This window comes from Oncorhynchus kisutch, linkage group LG20, assembly GCF_002021735.2.
Source record: "Oncorhynchus kisutch isolate 150728-3 linkage group LG20, Okis_V2, whole genome shotgun sequence".
In the NCBI taxonomy this organism is placed as follows: Eukaryota; Metazoa; Chordata; class Actinopteri; order Salmoniformes; family Salmonidae; genus Oncorhynchus; species Oncorhynchus kisutch.
Window position 1 is genome coordinate 38,186,833 of NC_034193.2, and position 16,971 is coordinate 38,203,803.

At 41.9% G+C, this 16,971-nt stretch overlaps 1 protein-coding gene across 1 annotated transcript in view; it reads left to right on the top strand.

Annotated features, from left to right (window-relative positions):
* The window catches only part of LOC109875535 (heterogeneous nuclear ribonucleoprotein L-like), a 65,083-nt gene that overhangs the window by 11,681 nt on the left and 36,431 nt on the right, over nt 1-16,971 (top strand). Inside the window, exon 2 of the mRNA XM_020467875.2 lies at nt 14,085-14,203. Coding sequence (XP_020323464.1) covers nt 14,085-14,203 — 119 coding nt within the window. The remainder of the gene's footprint in view (nt 1-14,084; nt 14,204-16,971) is intronic.

Genomic DNA, 16,971 nt, shown 5'->3' on the forward strand with positions numbered 1-16,971 from the left:
CAATAGAAAAATCTATGTACAGTGTGTGCAAATGCAGAAGAGTAGGGAGGTAAGGCAATACATAGGCCATAGAGGTGAAATAATTACAATTTAGCATTAACACTGGAGTGATAGATGTGCAGAAGATGAATGTGCAAGTAGAGACTGGGGTGCAAAAGAGCAAGAGGATACATAACAATATGGGGATGAGGTAGTTGGGTGTGCTATTTACAGATTGGCTGTGTACAGGTAAGCTGCTCAGACACCTGATGCTTAAAGTTAGAGAGGGAGATATAAGACTCCAGCTTCAGTGATTTTTGCAATTAGTTTCAGTCATTGGGAGCGTGTGCTACAGGTGGGTGTTGCTATCAGGACCAGTGAGCTGAGATAAGGCGGGGTTTTACCTAGCAAATACTTATAGATGAGCTGTAGCCAGTGGGTTTGGCGACAAATATGTAGTGAGGGCCAGCCAAACGAGAGCATACAGGTCCCAGTGGTGGGCAATATATGGGGCTTTGGTGACAACTGATGGCACTGTGATAGACTGCATCCAGTTTGCTGGAGTAGAGTGCTGGAGGCTATTTTGTAAATGTCATCGAAGTCAAGGATCGGTGGGATAGTCAGTTTTACGAGGTTATGTTTGGCACCATAAGTGAAGGAGGCTTCGTTGCGAAATAGGAAGCCGATTCTGGATTTGATCTTGGATTGGAGAGTTTACAGTCTAACCAGACACCTAGGTATTTGTAATTGTCCACATATTCTAAGTCAGAACTGTCCAGAGTAGTGATGCTAGTCGGACAGGCGGGTGCGGGCATTAATCGGTTGGAGAGCATGCATTTAGTTTTACTAGCATTTAAAAACAGTTGGAGGCCACGGATGGCATCGAAGCTCGTTTGGAGGTTTGTTAACACAGTGTCCAAAGAAGGGCCAGATGTATACAGAATGGTGTCGTCTGCATAGCGGTGGATCAGAGAGTGCTGTGCAGCAAGAGCAACATCATTGATATATTCAGAGAAAAGAGTCAGAGAATTGAAGCCTGTGGCACCACCATAGAGACTGCCAGAGGTCCGGAAAACAGGCCCTCCAATTTGACACACTGAACTCTATCTGAGAAGTAGTTGGTGAACCAGGCGAGACAGTCATTTGAGAAACCAAGGCTATTGAGTCTGCCGATAAGAATGTGGTGATTGACAGAGTCGAAAGCCTTGGCCAGGTCAATGAAGGCGGCTGCACAGTGCTGTCTTTTATCGATGGCGGTTATAATATAGTTTAGGACCTTGAGCGTGGCTGAGGTTCACCCATGACCAGCTCGGAAACCTGATTGCATAGTGGAGGTGATGGAGGTACGATGGAATGGTCGGTGATCTGTTTGTTAACTTGGCTTTTGAAGATTTTAGAAAGGCCGGGCAGGATGGATATAGGTCTATAAAAGTTTGGGTCTAGAGTGTCTCCCCCTTTGAAGAGGGGGGTGACCGCGGCAGCTTTCCAATCTTTGGGGATCTCAGACGATATGAAAGAGAGGTTGGAACAGGCTAGTAATAGGGGGTGCAACAATTTTGGCTGATAATTTTAGAAAGAGAGGGTCCAGATTGAGGGTCCAGATTTGGTGTTCTTGCATTTACAATGCAAGAACACCAAACAGAGAAGATGAGGGGATTACAGTTCATATGTTGTTATTGCTGCTGATTTATTTATACATTTGCATTATCTTCTTTGATTTCCTGTTTGGGGAAAGTACTGCATTCATATTGTAATTGTAGAAAGAGATAAATAATGAAATAAATAATTCGGTATGAGGGTATATTGGTCACCCGGCTAAATCCTGTCCGAATGATGAACCAGCCGGTTCTCGAGATTCCTCATCCAGGTGTGACTTTGGTAGTAGTGGCGACATGCCGTAATGTAACCCACTGTGAGATCGTATGGCCGAGCCCTTCCCTTCACTATCCTCATCACTCCCAAACGTGTTTATGCCTTTTTTTGTTTGTTTTTGTTTGTTTTTGTTTTTACATGACAGAGATAGTGAAGAGAGACAGGAAAGTGTGGGTGCGGTGCAAACTAAATTCAAACGCCGACACCTGCATGTCATATCTTCACTTGACCAGTTTCTCACAGCCGGAATGTATGTACTCACTATTGTGTCTGCTAAATGACAAAAATGTAAATGTAAGAAAATATTCCTGCAAGTAACAGGAAATGTGAATTGGATTATAATTCATGGACATTTTGGTTGATCCATTTTTTCGTTTTAAAGTGTAAATTACTTAACTTTAAAAGCCTTTTTAAATCTCTAATACACAACAAGTTTGCATTTCCTGCAGGGCAGGAAAATGATCTGCAACAACAGAGTGATCAAATGAACCTGTACATCAAGTAAACCTGAACATGTGCTCTGAAGACCGGCAGCAACAATTACAGCTAGACCAATCCAAGCCACTGTCTTCACTGTTTCTGTCAGCCTCAAAACAATGGACCAACATCATCAAAGTCTGACAATTAATAATCAAGTAAATGCTTAGCATTTATTGGCGCTTTCAGCTTGAAGTGCAATCGGGCTACATAATGGCATGTCTGACTTTGGCCTAAACTGAGTAAGAGACGGACACACCTCACTGGCCCTTCTGAAACATTTGGAACATTAGTTTATATTGAATAGCTGCGTTTCAAATGGCTGTTTCAGTATGGTTCCAACCAGGGTTCGAAGCAGGGTCTCTCGTGTGTCACAAGACTGCTAGCTCGTGAGCTAAAGCCAAGGCTAGTCATTAGCTCGGGAGCATGGTTTCACCTCATTACACCGTCACTCATCTAGTAGTAAAGGTCCTCTTCACCTTTTCCCTACTGTATGTTTTAGACAGCGTTTGATGAGAATAATAATCATTTTGTTATCTCTTCGTGTCATTAGGGTGATTATGCGTTTGAGTGATTAAAAACACTCATCTGATATGTAAAAATATGAGAATTAATATTCCACCACATCTGTTGACAAGTTTGGCTCTTTTTTACATTGGCATAATTATAGAATATTTGCATTTCAGACAGACCTGCAAGCCAATGATGTTACCCAAATTAAAACCGGACGATAGTTTTTTTCTTCTGCGATAATTAGAAGTGGCAGGCACATTCCACTGAGGCATATGGCAAGTGTGTGTGCGTGTGTGTGTGTCTCTGTGTGTGTGGTGTTAGGGTGTATGTGAAGCATGTTCTCTCTAATGCTAAGTAGTTTATTAACCTCACACTCAAAAGGTATGCTGATCAGTGTGGACATTATTTAACTTCAAGGTTGAAGGTGAAATTCTCAAAGGAGCAATGGGATGTATTCACTCTGAATACATTGAAAACAAAGAGAGGAAAAGCAATATGGTGGTAGCTACACTGATGTTTGAATTAAATTCATAGAAAAGTGTCATTCAAACAGCAGTGTCGGGATTTTTTCAATCCATGCAACTGGAATCTTTACACAAAAAAAATCAAGATCTCAGATCTTGGATCACACCCCCCCCCCCCCCCCCACCCATATAATCTTATCATGATCTTAAAGGCAAAACTGATCCTATGTTAGCACTCCCAGACCCTCTCCGAGGAGGTCTCAGGGGGAATTGGATATGCAGAATAACTTACACCTGTACAGGTTACCCACTTGTACATACAGTGAAACAAGACTATATACAGTATAAGCACGCCCAAATTATTATTATTATTATTATTATCATACAGGCTCTGGTCCGTCAGATAGGACCTATGAACAGTTATCATGTTTTTCAAGCAATTTTCTGTCAAAGGTCGATGATCAATTTCATGGTGAGTATGGTGATTGTGACAGACCCTCACAGATAACGACCTTGAATGATTTAAAAAAAAAGACACACATTGATTGCAATGCACCGTGCGCGCCGCAGTCTATTTAAAGCCCCGTTTTTTGCACGTGCCAAAAACCCCACATTTTCATTGTGCGGACAACATCCCAGAAACAATCCAAAAAGCCTGCAGCCTTGTGAAATGAGGCTTCCCCTTTTGAAGTGAAAATAAAAAGCTTCAACGCGCACAACGTTAAAACAACATAGAAAAAGCGATGAGGGGAAAGAAGTCTGTGAAGATCATCAAAGCGGTTGAAAATTCCTGCCCAATGTCAATGTGTAATTTTAAAAGTAGGGCATAGAATCCAATCATATCCATATTAATAACCTCTGTGGCTGCATGGGTGAGAAGAAAAGGAGAGAGAAGGTGTACATCCCCAATGGCACCCTATTCTCTGCACTACTTTTGACCAAGGCCCATAGACAGAAAGGGCACGGGCAGCTGGATGAGGGGCATAGTTTATGCCTTCCTCTTGTCGTTTGATGATGGTAACCACCCATGCTCTTTTCTTTTATATATTTTATTTTACCAGGTTAGTCTCAATATAATTCAAAATCTATTTTACAAGAGAGACCTGGCCGAAATAGTAGCACACACAGTTTCAGACACTTTTACAACATAAAACACAAAGCACTACAGTTTAAAAACATACATTTCCACATTGAGCAGCAAGATAGTTTGGGGAGGTGTGGAGCAAATGTATCTCTGGTCAAATGGGAGCTGTCTCAGTTTGGCCTTATTAATAAAAACATACCAATGACTTAGTCTCCGAAGAGCTAAGGAAGGCCAGCCCACTCTCATACAGTGATGAGTTCTAATTTATTGGATGGCGCTCTACCTTCGAGTGGGCGAAAGTCCAGCAATGACAACCTAACCCCTGGGGTTAGGTTATCATTGCACTAATGCTAGTTAGCATTGTTGTGTGTATATGTATAGGTGCGTGTGTGTCTATTACATTGCAGGGTTGTGTGCTGTCCCAATTGCCCTCCAGGTGATTGTTTGAGAGAATAGCCATCTATTTAATGAAGAAGGATACAAATAATAGCCTCCAGCATTAACTCAAAGGACGTTAAGGATAGGGATCACACTATAGCCCTTTCTTGAGTTGTGTTTGTGTCTGCTGTGGCCTTAGCCTGATGACGCTAACACTGTTTGAACATGGTTGATTACCGTGGTGGCGGAGGGGAGTCGACATTGGCCAATGCAGTGCAGTATTTTTCTGACAGCCGGCTTCGAAGGCGTCCCTAAGTGATGTATTGTGCATGATATTGCTTGCTATGCCCACACTCTGCAGTTCTGGGTTGAGGAGTTGAAAGAGATTTGGCTGTGTGTGTGTGTGTGTGTGTGTGTGTGTGTGTGTGTGTGTGTGTGTGTGTGTGTGTGTGTGTGTGTGTGTGTGTGTGTGTGTGTGTGTGTGTGTGTGTGTGTGTGTGTGTGTGTGTGTGTGTGTGTGTGTGTGTGTGTGTGTGTGTGTGTGTGTGTGTGTGTGTGTGCGCGTGTGAGAGGCACATACAAACGCCAAAATATCTACTTACATTTTTGTGGGAAGTGTCTTTAATTGAACCAAACGAACAATGGTCTTTTCTCATATGAAAGACTTGAAGCAGACCTCTGTTCTGTTTGTATATTGTTCTGTTTGTACATCCTCAGTTTGTATATTTCATGAAGGAGTTTTAATGGAAAAAAATTGGGATTCTGGAAGTCAGAGTGCCAGAGGCACTTACCAGAGTGCCTGAAACACTAGTGGAATTCATAAGTGTCTGCGTTCTCCCTTTACCTGAAAAAACACAGATAGGAACCGGGATTTGTCCAAAGCAGGAAAGATGGTTGGGTTCAATATCCTGTGCATGGTGCAGACATGGGCTCAAATACTATTTGAAATCCTTTGAAATACTTCATCTGTGCCTGATTGAGCTTGCCTGGTTTAATGGACCAAAACATTATAATAATATTCCCAAAACGGCAAACCACGCCCGGTAAACCACATCCAAACAGGCTAGAGCAAACGCTTGAGGTATTTGAGTAGACATAATAACATTGGAACCCAGGTCTGATGGTGTATGCTAGGCTCTCTTTATCTGCCTCGTCTTGCCTGGTCTATCAAATAAAATAACATTTTTTTAAATTGTATTTGTCACTAACCAACAATGCAGTTCAAGAAATAGAGTTAAGAAAATATTTACAAAATAAACTAACGTTTTTTTTTAAAAGTAACACAATAAAATTACATAACAACAATGAGGATATATACAGAGGATACCGGTACTGAGTCAATGTGAGGGGGTACAGGTTAGTCGAGGTCGTTTGTACATGTAGGTTGGTGTAAAGTGACTGCGCATAGATAATACACAGCAGGTAGCAGCAGTGTAAAAACAAAGTGTGTGTGTGGGGGGGGGGGGGGGGGGGGGGTCAATGTAAATAGTCAGAGTGGCCATTTGATAAATTGTTCAGCAGTCTTATGGCTTGAGGGTAGAAGCTGTTAAGGAGCCTTTTGGGCCTAGACTTGGCGCTCCGGGGACCACTTACCGTGGAGTAGCAGAGAGAACAGTCTATAACTTGGATGACTGGAGTCTTTGACAATTTTTTGGGCCTTCCTCTGACACACCTAGTATATAGGTCCTGGATGGCAGGACGCACTACCCTCATACGCACTACCCTCTGTAGCGCCTTACGGTCGGATGCCCAGCAGTTTCCATACCAGGCAGTGATGCACCGGTCAGGATGCTCTTGATGGTGCAGCTGAACTTATGTGACACGGTGGCATAAGACAAGAAGGAGGCTGAGGAGGTTTGTTGCACGACAGGTGGCTAGGAAGCTAAATCAAATATTTAACCAGGATTGTTTTAACAGAAAAGGGGCTCTTCTGAACTGGCGAGCAGAATAATTTAATATGACGGGGGTGTTTAATATGTCCGCTGAACCGCATGCTTGATTGGAGAATGATCCAGAACCATTTTTTTATTTTATTTTATGAAAGTGTGTCAAACTTTTGGCATATGGAGACTTCATGGCGTAATTTTCTGGTTGTAAACTGGTTTTCTGGTTGAGGAGACCTCACATAACCATATTGCAACCAATTACTACTACAACTACTACAGATTATAAGAACTACTACAACGTAATGGTATCTACGTTTAGGAATGAACCAATTCATGTTATGTCTTTGTTATATCTGTATATGACTCTCTATATCATCTTCAAATTAAGTTTCAAATGTGGTTATGCAGTCTCTACTACCCGCCTGCCAGGTTTGCTCAATAAAACAATGTCAAATGACCAAAATATATCAATTCAGATGTGGTTTCTTGCAGTAGAAGAGGAGCCTTGTTTTCATCCCCCTTTTCATCCCCAGAAAAGTAATTGCTTTTGACAAAATAAAGCCAAAGATACTTCACACTACTTGTACCTCCTGATTTTCTTCCATTCTATCCGACAGCCAAAAGGGAATCTTCGTCTAACATTTCTATTTACACTCTACACTAAGGTTGTATCTCAAATGGCACCCTATTCCCTATATAACACACTACTTTTGACTAGAGCCCTATGAGCCCTGGTCAACAGTAGTGCAATATATAGGGAATAGGGTGCCACTTGGGACGCAGAGGCTGAGACAATAATCAGAATGGTTCAATTAATGACGACTCTCAAAAAACGGCACTAAAACAAATGTTCCCCCGTCAGATTGTTTGTTCCGTGGAACCCTGACTGTTGGCGAGATAAATTATGCATTACCTCTGCCTTGTTAGCCCCGTTTGTGCAGAGTTTGACCTGGCAAATGTTTACCGCTCTCGTTTAGCGGTAGCAGACAAGGCCAGGTTTAATGAGAACATTCTGGAAGGGAAGGAAGGAGAAAAAAGAAATGAGAGAAGAGGAACTCGGTTTAGTTATTGGCCCTCGATCAGCAAAACCAAAACGCCTGTTAGTTGCAAGTCAACGGGGGCCTAGAAACTAAGTACCAAGCCAGGGATGATCAGTATGTATGTTAAAATGGAAATTATACATCAACATCCGTCCTTGATCGCAAATGTCACTGAAAGGGATATGTCACTGCTTGTCACCCCCTTACCCCCCATTCCTACAAAAAAAAGCTGAGATCCTGTTGCTATGGAGATGGAGAAAGGGGCAAGGGAGGGGAGCGGGGGATGGTACTTAATGCCCTTTGCCGCGGTCGTGCCGCGAGTATGAGATACCTGTTCAACTGTCATGTCCACTCTGTTCTATCTGATAGTGGTGGTGGTGTGTGTGCGTGTGTGTGTGCACGAGGGGTATGAGGGCAACATTCAGGGGTCCTAACCCTAAAAAGGCAAGAAGATGTTCTTTGCTCAGCAGAAACATGGTCGTCTCGCCTGGCACGGACAATAAAACCCTGACCCCCTACTAGCGTCATGTGAAACAAACTGCCACAATGATTAATGCCACAGGCTTTACGGTTGTCAGGATGTTTCACTGATGACCTACAGCTGGTATCTCCCTCCGCTCTACTGCTGCTCTGGTCCCAAAGACTAATTCTAACTTTATTGTTCCCTGTGGGGAACTGCTTTGAGACAGTTAATGCCTTATAAAAGGCTGTGTTCCAACTTCCAAATCAACCCTTTGGTCTGAGTAGATTCGGTTGGTAACGCCCAACCTGGCCCGGGTGGTGACTGACTCAGCAGAAAACCACATCCAGCCAGTGACACGAGAGGTCGTGCTTCAGCAGGTGAGCACAGAGTTGGAGCGAAGAAGTAACGCTGTACGGTTCGATGCATTTGGGCTGGTGGGCCGTGCAGTTAGAGAAAGTATTGGATATTTGTGGCTCGAAGTTGATCATCTGTTGGTTTCTAGATTGGTTCCTCTCTAATGAAGTACTCTACCGTTGATTTTATGGTGTAGACACACACTCTCTCACATATACAAAAATACACACACATAACCTGGCACACTCTTTCTCTCTCTCGCACACACACACGCGCACACACACACACATACACGCACACACACACACGCACACACACACACACGCACACGCACGCACACACACACACACACATACACACACGCACACACACAAACAGTATGTCAACCCCTGTATCTGGCCTACAGCTACAAAACACTGTTAAACATGTGTCTTTTCTCTGACAGAGCCCTGTTCGCCCGAAGTTGCTCTTTGAGTGTCTTCATCATTCTAAATATAACATGTATGAGTGGAGAAGAGGTATGTGACGCTGACACCTGATGTTAAAGGGTACACTTTGCTTAGAATGCTTCTGGAGAGGTTAGTTATTTTTGGGGACGGTTAGTCAAATTATTCTGTGTTGAACCCTTTTGAGAAAGTTCTGTAACACCTAAAAAAGACTAATCAAAAGTGTGCATGTGTGAGGATTGTATGTGTATTGTAAAAAGTGGTTCTTGAGATGTACTTTGTGGCAGGCAATGGTTATATCTACACTAGAATGGTTTTAAAGTGTACTTTAAAATGTACTTGAAAGAAACTTCATGAGAGTTATCCCAAAAAGTTTGCTCAAGCTGCGACAAACCAAAGTGTGTGTGCGTGTGTGTGTTTAGTGTTGGCAGATGGTTGTCTCCCAGGTTTTGTACTGTGTTGTGAGATGAGGTAAATTGGCCTCACAAAAGCCTTCAATTCAGTTGCCAGAAACAAGGTCGCTGTCTGCATCGAGCAAAAAAAGCTCTCAGGCTTTTTCTCATGCTAAGGTGTTAGTGTCAAAGCTTTGGAAGGTTGACATTTTGTTATTTCGTTGTTGTTTTTACCATTTTGAGTGAGATGATTTTCCAACATCAACTACCAGCATTGTTTAAACAAACCAAAAAAGGACTCCTTCAGACTAAACTGCAAACAGAGCTGCGTAGATGTGTATCCTGTGTGTGGCCGGCAAATGAAAATGTAATTTGGTGAAAATAGCTTTGGGCGTGGGACTGACAAAAGGGGCCCACGGTCTGTCGAGGTGTGAGAGAGAGAGAGAGAGTGAGAGAGTAAGAAAGAAAAAAATGAACAAGGAAATAAAGAAATGGAAGAAGGAAAGATAGAGAGATACTTTCAACTTTGAAGACACCCTTGAAAGTTTGGGTAGTTAAAGTAGTGGTAGGTATGCCTGACTGTGTTCAAGTGCAGGCATCAAAAGAAGACAGCTCAGATATCTTCCAAATAGCAACTGCTCGAGAGCCAAAAGGTGGCTTTGAAATAGTTTCTATACTTAATTTTACCACAGCGAAAAGCACACCACTTATTCTATTTTTTCCTTTACCACTGTGACAGGCGACAGTTTTGCATGTTTTTTCCCCAGTCTCCAATATCCTGAGCATTAAAACAGATCACCAGGATATGAATATATCAATGTCTTTTTGTTGAGCTACATGTTGAATTGAAGTTCTTCTTCAGACAAACACTGTCTGTGGATTGCGGTTGTCATCTCTAGGGCTTCTTTGAGTTATTTCCAGGGATGTTTGTCTGTGTCCTGTTTCTCTACACTTGCACTCACAAACTCCCGTCATGGATTTAAAAGCTAATGATCGGTGTAAGCATTGGCTGTAGGGAATTTCCATCCTTGTTAAATCCATGGAAGAAAGTGTGCAAGTACATACTTCGGAAGAAGGGTGGTGAATTAAAAATATATATATATATTTAACCTTTATTTAACTTGGCAAGTGAATCGGGACACAGCCTATCTATCTCTCTTTCTAGAGAGGCTGGGGGTAAGAATGTGGTCAATTGTAAATTAATCTCGTCTTATTAAGCACAGTGACTGTCGGCGAGGATTCAATTTGTCTCTGTGTCTGAAGTAGAGCGGTGTGGGGCTCGGCATTGTCCCAGAGCGCATGGAGGACTAGACGGGAGGAATTCATCGCGACGGACAGCTCCCGTAATCAACCGTCCTGGGCTTCTGGAAGAGCTAGCGTTGAACGAAGAAGAGGGCCAAGCAATTGGTTGCCTCGGACGTGCTGTGGTCCTTGTCGATGCGGTTTCTCCAAGCCGGGCTATGGTGGATACAAGGCAGCCCAAGTTGTTTTAAGAAAACAAGAGACTGACTGGATGTCAGACAATCTGTTTTGTTGTAGAGCAGACGCTTTGCAGTCTGATTACAATTACTGTTAGCTTATTTTCTATACTATTTTCTATACTATAGCTCCAGTCTCATCAGGGTGACTTGTTTCTTAATTCAGACAAATTATATCCATTTGGAAGATTATACGAATGGATGCTATAACCTGTTCACTGCAGCTTCTGTTTTTTTGGTTCATTGTGATTATGAAAAAATCTAATTACTTAATATCGGGCTGAGGTCATTCATTCATTTTGAAGGGGTTTTATTGTAATTTCATATTGGTCTCCCCAATTTTACACCTCTCGTTTCCTAGCGGCCTTTAGTGGATAATTACTTTGAATTTGTTTTGTTTCTTATGTGCTTTGCATCATTGTTTGTAATTAATTGGAGACTAAGAAAAGCTTTTTGAATGTTACAGCGTTCAATTCGCAGATTAATTAATTAATAATTAATAATAATGTAATTATTAGGTATTGGCTTTTGCTGTATTTTCATGGTTCATCTGTGCAGCATATAAGCAAAACTTTTATTTTATATTTCAACATACATATTTGAATGCCTGAATAGCCAGTCCAACATGAATGTATCAGTGAGCGTTCAAATATGTTTTCCCTCTACTTTCATGAATTTTCAAACAGAGCTTTCAAAGATGTTGCGCAACAGTTTGCAAAGTGATTTGAATGCTCTGCAAGTTGCTATTTCAGAAGTCCTTCCCCCTAAAGATTTTCATCATTAGCATATTTTCTTCACTTTGAAACAAGCGTGAAGGGTGTGTGAATTGTGAAGCCACTGTATGAATTAACAGCCTGTGCTGCGATTTAACAACATCCAGCTGCAAGACAAGGGGCCACAGTCTGAAGGCTTGCAGTAGAGTTGGGTATAAATTATGTTTACATTTAGATTGTGTGACAGACCATGATATACTGTACAGTGCATTTGGAAAGTATTCAGATCCCTTATTCAGATCCCTCTTTTCCTTCTTCTCATCGGTATATGTCTTTGCTTTTCGCTCTTTCACCTCTGCTGGACAACGACCCCTCTGAAAATCAGTAGTTCTACTAAGAGGGCCTCAAGTTGTTCACCTAAAATGAATGAATGAAGTACAGTGCATTCGTCTGTCAGGTTGGATGGGGACAGCTATTAGCTGCACAGCTATTTTCAGGTCCCTCCAGAGATGTTCGATTGGGTACAAGTCAGGGCTCTGGCTGGGCCACTCAAGGACATTCAGAGACTTGTACTGAAGCCACTCCGGCATGGTCTTGGCTGTATGCTTATGGTCGTTGTTGTTGGAAGGTGAACCCTGTGTGCTTAGGGTCGTTGTTCTGAGCGCTCTGGAGTAGGTTTTCATTAAGGATCTCTCTGTATTTGCTCCGTTCATCTTTCCCTCGATCCTGACTATTCTCCCAGTCTCTGTCGCTGAAAAACATCCCTACAGCATGATGGATGGTGCCAGGTTTCCTCCATATGTGACGCTTGGCATTCAGGCCAAAGACTTATCAGACCAGAAATCTTGTTTCTCATGGTTTGAGAGTCCTTTATGTGCCTTTTGGGAAACTCTAAGTGGGCTTTCATGTTCCTTTTACTGTGGAGTGACTTCTGTCTGGCCACCCTACCATAAAGGACTGATTGGTGGAGTGCTACAGAGGAACTCTGGAGCTCGGTCAGAGTGACCATCGGGTTCTTGGTCACTTTCCTGACCAAGACCCTTCTCTCCCGATTGCTCAATTTGGCCAGGCGACCAGCTCTAGGAAGAGTCTTGGCGGTTCCAAACTTCTTCCATCTAAGAATGATGGAGGCCACTGTGTTCTTGGGGACCTTCAATGCTGCTTCACAAGATCTGTCCCTCGACACAATCCTGTCTCGGAGCTCTACGGACAATTCCTTTGACCTCATGGCTTAGTTTTTGCTCTGACATTGTTGAAGGAATTTAATTCCTATTAAATTTAAATGAAACACTCTGTCAGTTCATAAGAATTTGTAAGACCCTTATTTTATAGGAATGGACAGAGCCCGGTCTTAAAGTCAAGTAACAGCCTTTATTCAAGAGAGTACTGAGTACTTACACATTTTACCACAGGTTATAAACTGAAAATGACGTCAGAGTTTTCTAAATGTTCCGTCTCTTCTTGACACTGGTAGAAAGGCTCTATAGTTCTCAAGCCTTCCCTCCTCGCCTAGAGCCAAGGTCAGCTAGTGTAGATAAGCATTCTAGTCAGTCTGGAGATATAGTTCATTCATTTGTACCAAGGAACAGACCGTCATTGTTCTAAACTCTTGACCACATTCACCACATTATATTCAGTACTGGGATCAAGAAAGAAAATTCATACATGTACAGTAACATAATAGTATTCTGATTAGTACATATACAGTAACATAATAGTATTCTGATTAGTACATATACAGTAACATAATAGTATTCTGACTCGTCAGGCCTGATTGAAATGTATACATAATTAGTCATTATAGGTAAAAATTCCCTTAACAGACATGCATTGTCAACTGTGGGACCTTTTATAGACAGGTGTGTGCCTTTGTAGAAACATCTCAAGGATGATCAATGGAAACAAGATGCACCTGAGCTCAATTTCAAGTCTCATAGCAAAGGGTCTGAGTAAATAAGGTATTTCTGTTTTTTATTTGTAATACATTTGCTAACATTTCTAGAAACCAGTTTTCGATTTGTCATTATGGAGTATTGTGTGTAGATTGATGACATTTTTTTTATTCAATCCCTTTTAGAATAAGGCCGTAAAGTAAGAAAATGTGGAAAAAGTCAAGGGGTCTGAATACTTCCCGAAGGCGCTGTATTTGCTTGCCGGTCTGTAAGTGGCTCTCGTGTCAAAGAATCTGAAGAGGCGGAATTTCCTTAGGCCTCAAGAATGAGTAAAAAAAGAAAAAGAAGATGATTGAAGTCATTCAAACCAAACCAAATCAAACATTGCCACAAAACACAAACAAATTCACTATAAACATTCATAAAATAGTGTTAAGGGATTGACAAGAGAACATGTTGCGATTTCACTCCGTGTGCACCCCAAAAGCATGTCAAAGGCGCTCAGTGCCAAAGCTGATGATGACTTTGATGTTTGGTTACATTTATATTATGTTAAACCTTCTTGGCTGTGAAAGCGGCCTTCTTATCCATGCGGTATAGCTCATTTGACCTTTCAACCCAATTTGACCGGTGTCCCCCCCTCTCTCCTCCAGGACAATGGGGAGGATGCCCACAGGATCGCCCCCTCTCCGGTGGTCCACGTGCGGGGGCTCTGTGAGTCAGTGGTGGAGGGGGACCTGGTGGAGGCCCTGGAGAAGTTTGGCAACATCTGGTAGGTGATGTTTCTTCTTGTCTGTTCTGCTTTGAGGGACAATCCTTTGCCTGATTTCCATTACATGGATGCATGTGCGTATGATTATTTTAAATGTACTATAGAACGGTAGTCCATTACATAACTGTATTCATAGTTCAGAGTGGCACTTATTGTAACTTCATTTTCACTTACCAGGAAGAGCCAACTACTAAATGACTAAACATGTCAGTTAGTATTCTAATACTATTCTGCGTCTGAGCAGCTCATTGATCGAATGCATCAACAGAATGTATTGAGATGCATCTTTTTTCCCTGTGTGCAGTCTGATTGTTTTTCTCCAACAAAGCCAGTAGGATTGTGACTCTTTGTCCTCTTCGAATACAACTCCCTTTTTCTGGATTTTTATCTCCCATTAGCCATTTCTTCAGTGTTGGAAATCCATTTTTGATGCATTTAAATGCAATAACAATCTCTCAGGTTATCATATTTCTCGTAGAACAAGGACCATTAAAGGGCTTGGAAAACATTGTTTGACATTTAGGACCTGTATTTTTTAGCTCATGTCTGTCCTCTAAATTGCCTGCTTTTATCATCAGACCACACGTTTACCCAAGGGTATAACTGCTCCGGGGACAAACATATGATTCTCTTATTGCCTGGGTAAGCCTCATTTGGGGCACTCACACAACAGGGAATACACAGCAGAGGCTTATTTGCAGAGCCCCTTCACGTTCACTTAGAGAATCTCCCCAAAAATTGATTTGAAGTTGAGGTGAATTTCGGTGAAATTTGGAAAAAGACAATGACCGCGTAGACACACTCAAGTTGCACAACTGAAACACAATGCATTTCGACACAACGCTTCTGACACAAGGGAGAGTTTTTCTGCGCAAAAGTATTGATGCACACATTGTCTGGAGACACCGCACAATGGTTGTGTAGACTTTTTTTTATGTAGACAAACTCTCCATTATATCACAAACATAGCAGTTGTATCACAACCATTGTGTCAAATGTGTACGGGGCCAATATGCCTGTGATTATTTGTAAATATCTCCCTGCCACCATCCATCCCAGTGTCACTTGATATTTCTGTAACCTGGGGAGTAATTATGGGATGTGGATTTGATTGCAAGGACTTGACTTGTGCGTTGGTAGAGTATGTTCCCCGGTGATGTAGTCGGAATTGAAATCGGGCGACGGTATTTTTAGGTTGGTGCAATATCGATATACTGTATGTCCCTCCGAGTACGCCATAGGCAGACATATTGGGACACGGTGAACGTGAGCTGTCAGCTCCACTCAAACAGTGGCCTCAAGGACAGCATTCACATTAGAATGATGGGGAGGCTTTATTGTGCAATGCTATTTACGAAGGTGGAGTGTGCTCTGTCTGCAATTTAAGTAGTGCATTATCATGCAGTTATAATATAGGGATGACCACCTGATAATATCTTAGAATCCCAATCATCCAAAACCATCCATTCTTAGTAGATAATGTAAGATACTAGCTAGATGAATAGTTGTTGACTGTAAAATAAAGCATAACCAGGAGGACATTTTATTTGAACTTATGTTGAACTCTTTCAAGTTCAACAAAAATAGAATGCGTGGCCCTACCAAGCAAAAAGGCAGTAACTGCTCATAGCGTTAAGCTTTTATTTACCTTGGTTTTGTCACGCCCTGACCTTAGAGAGCCTTTTTATTTCTCTATTTGGTTAGGTCGGGGTGTGATTTGGGTGGGCATTCTAGTTTTTCTATTTCTTTGTTGGCCGGGTATGGTCCCCAATCAGAGGCAGCTGTCTATCGTTGTCTCTGATTGGGGATCTTGTTTGTGTGTAGTTGCTTTCTGCACTGCATGTAGCTTTACGCTCATTTTTGTATTTTGTTGTTTTTTCGGTGTAATTTCAATAAAAGTAAAATGTACGCCTACCACGCTGCACCTTGGTCCAATCCATCTCTAAACGATCGTGACAGGTTTCCCAGTAACTTTATGCAGTTACTGTTAACATGACCCCCATTATCTCCAAAACACAATACAATAGAGGCAGGATACTTGTCCACATGATTAAGCATGTATTTTATGTAGCAAAAATGACATTAACTCATTTTTGACCAAATGAGCAGCTACTGCCTTTTTGCTTGGTAGGGCAGAATATCAGCACCTCAAGAGAGGTGAGAACTTAAAAATAGTTTGGTTTCTCTCTCTCCACAAATGTTGAGTTACAAAGCAATTACCTCAGTGTGGTTTGAGAGACAAATCGAGACAAAATCCTCATACGAGCATCTACTTTTATTTTATCATCACTGCATGTATGTATAAGTAAAACATTGAGATATCTAACTAGGGAATTGAGGAGCTAAAATTGAATATGGGCCACTGAGTGAAACACTGGCTAGGTCTTCAGTGTATGAATGTTTCTCGTGGCAGGATGTAGATGATTCCTGAATGCTGATTCTGATCGATACGATTGTTGCCAAAGGAGAGCTGTGTTAAGAGATGTATTGGACGTAGGACTTGTTGCTTACTATTTCTAAAGTTGAGGATGATAGTATGGTTATGGATTGTACATCAATGGAAAAATGTGTCTTCCTTAATAGGGAGTTTTTTCCTTTTGCTTGCTCTTGGGGGGCTAGGCCAGGTAAAAGCATTTTGTGACAAAGGTTGTTGTAACATTCCCCCCCCCCCCCCCCCCCCGTCATGAGACAAAAATGACGAAACTCCCAATCGTGTGCCTTATAACCACATTTCATGCTAAAAGTATACTTTTTTTTTGATTGATTGA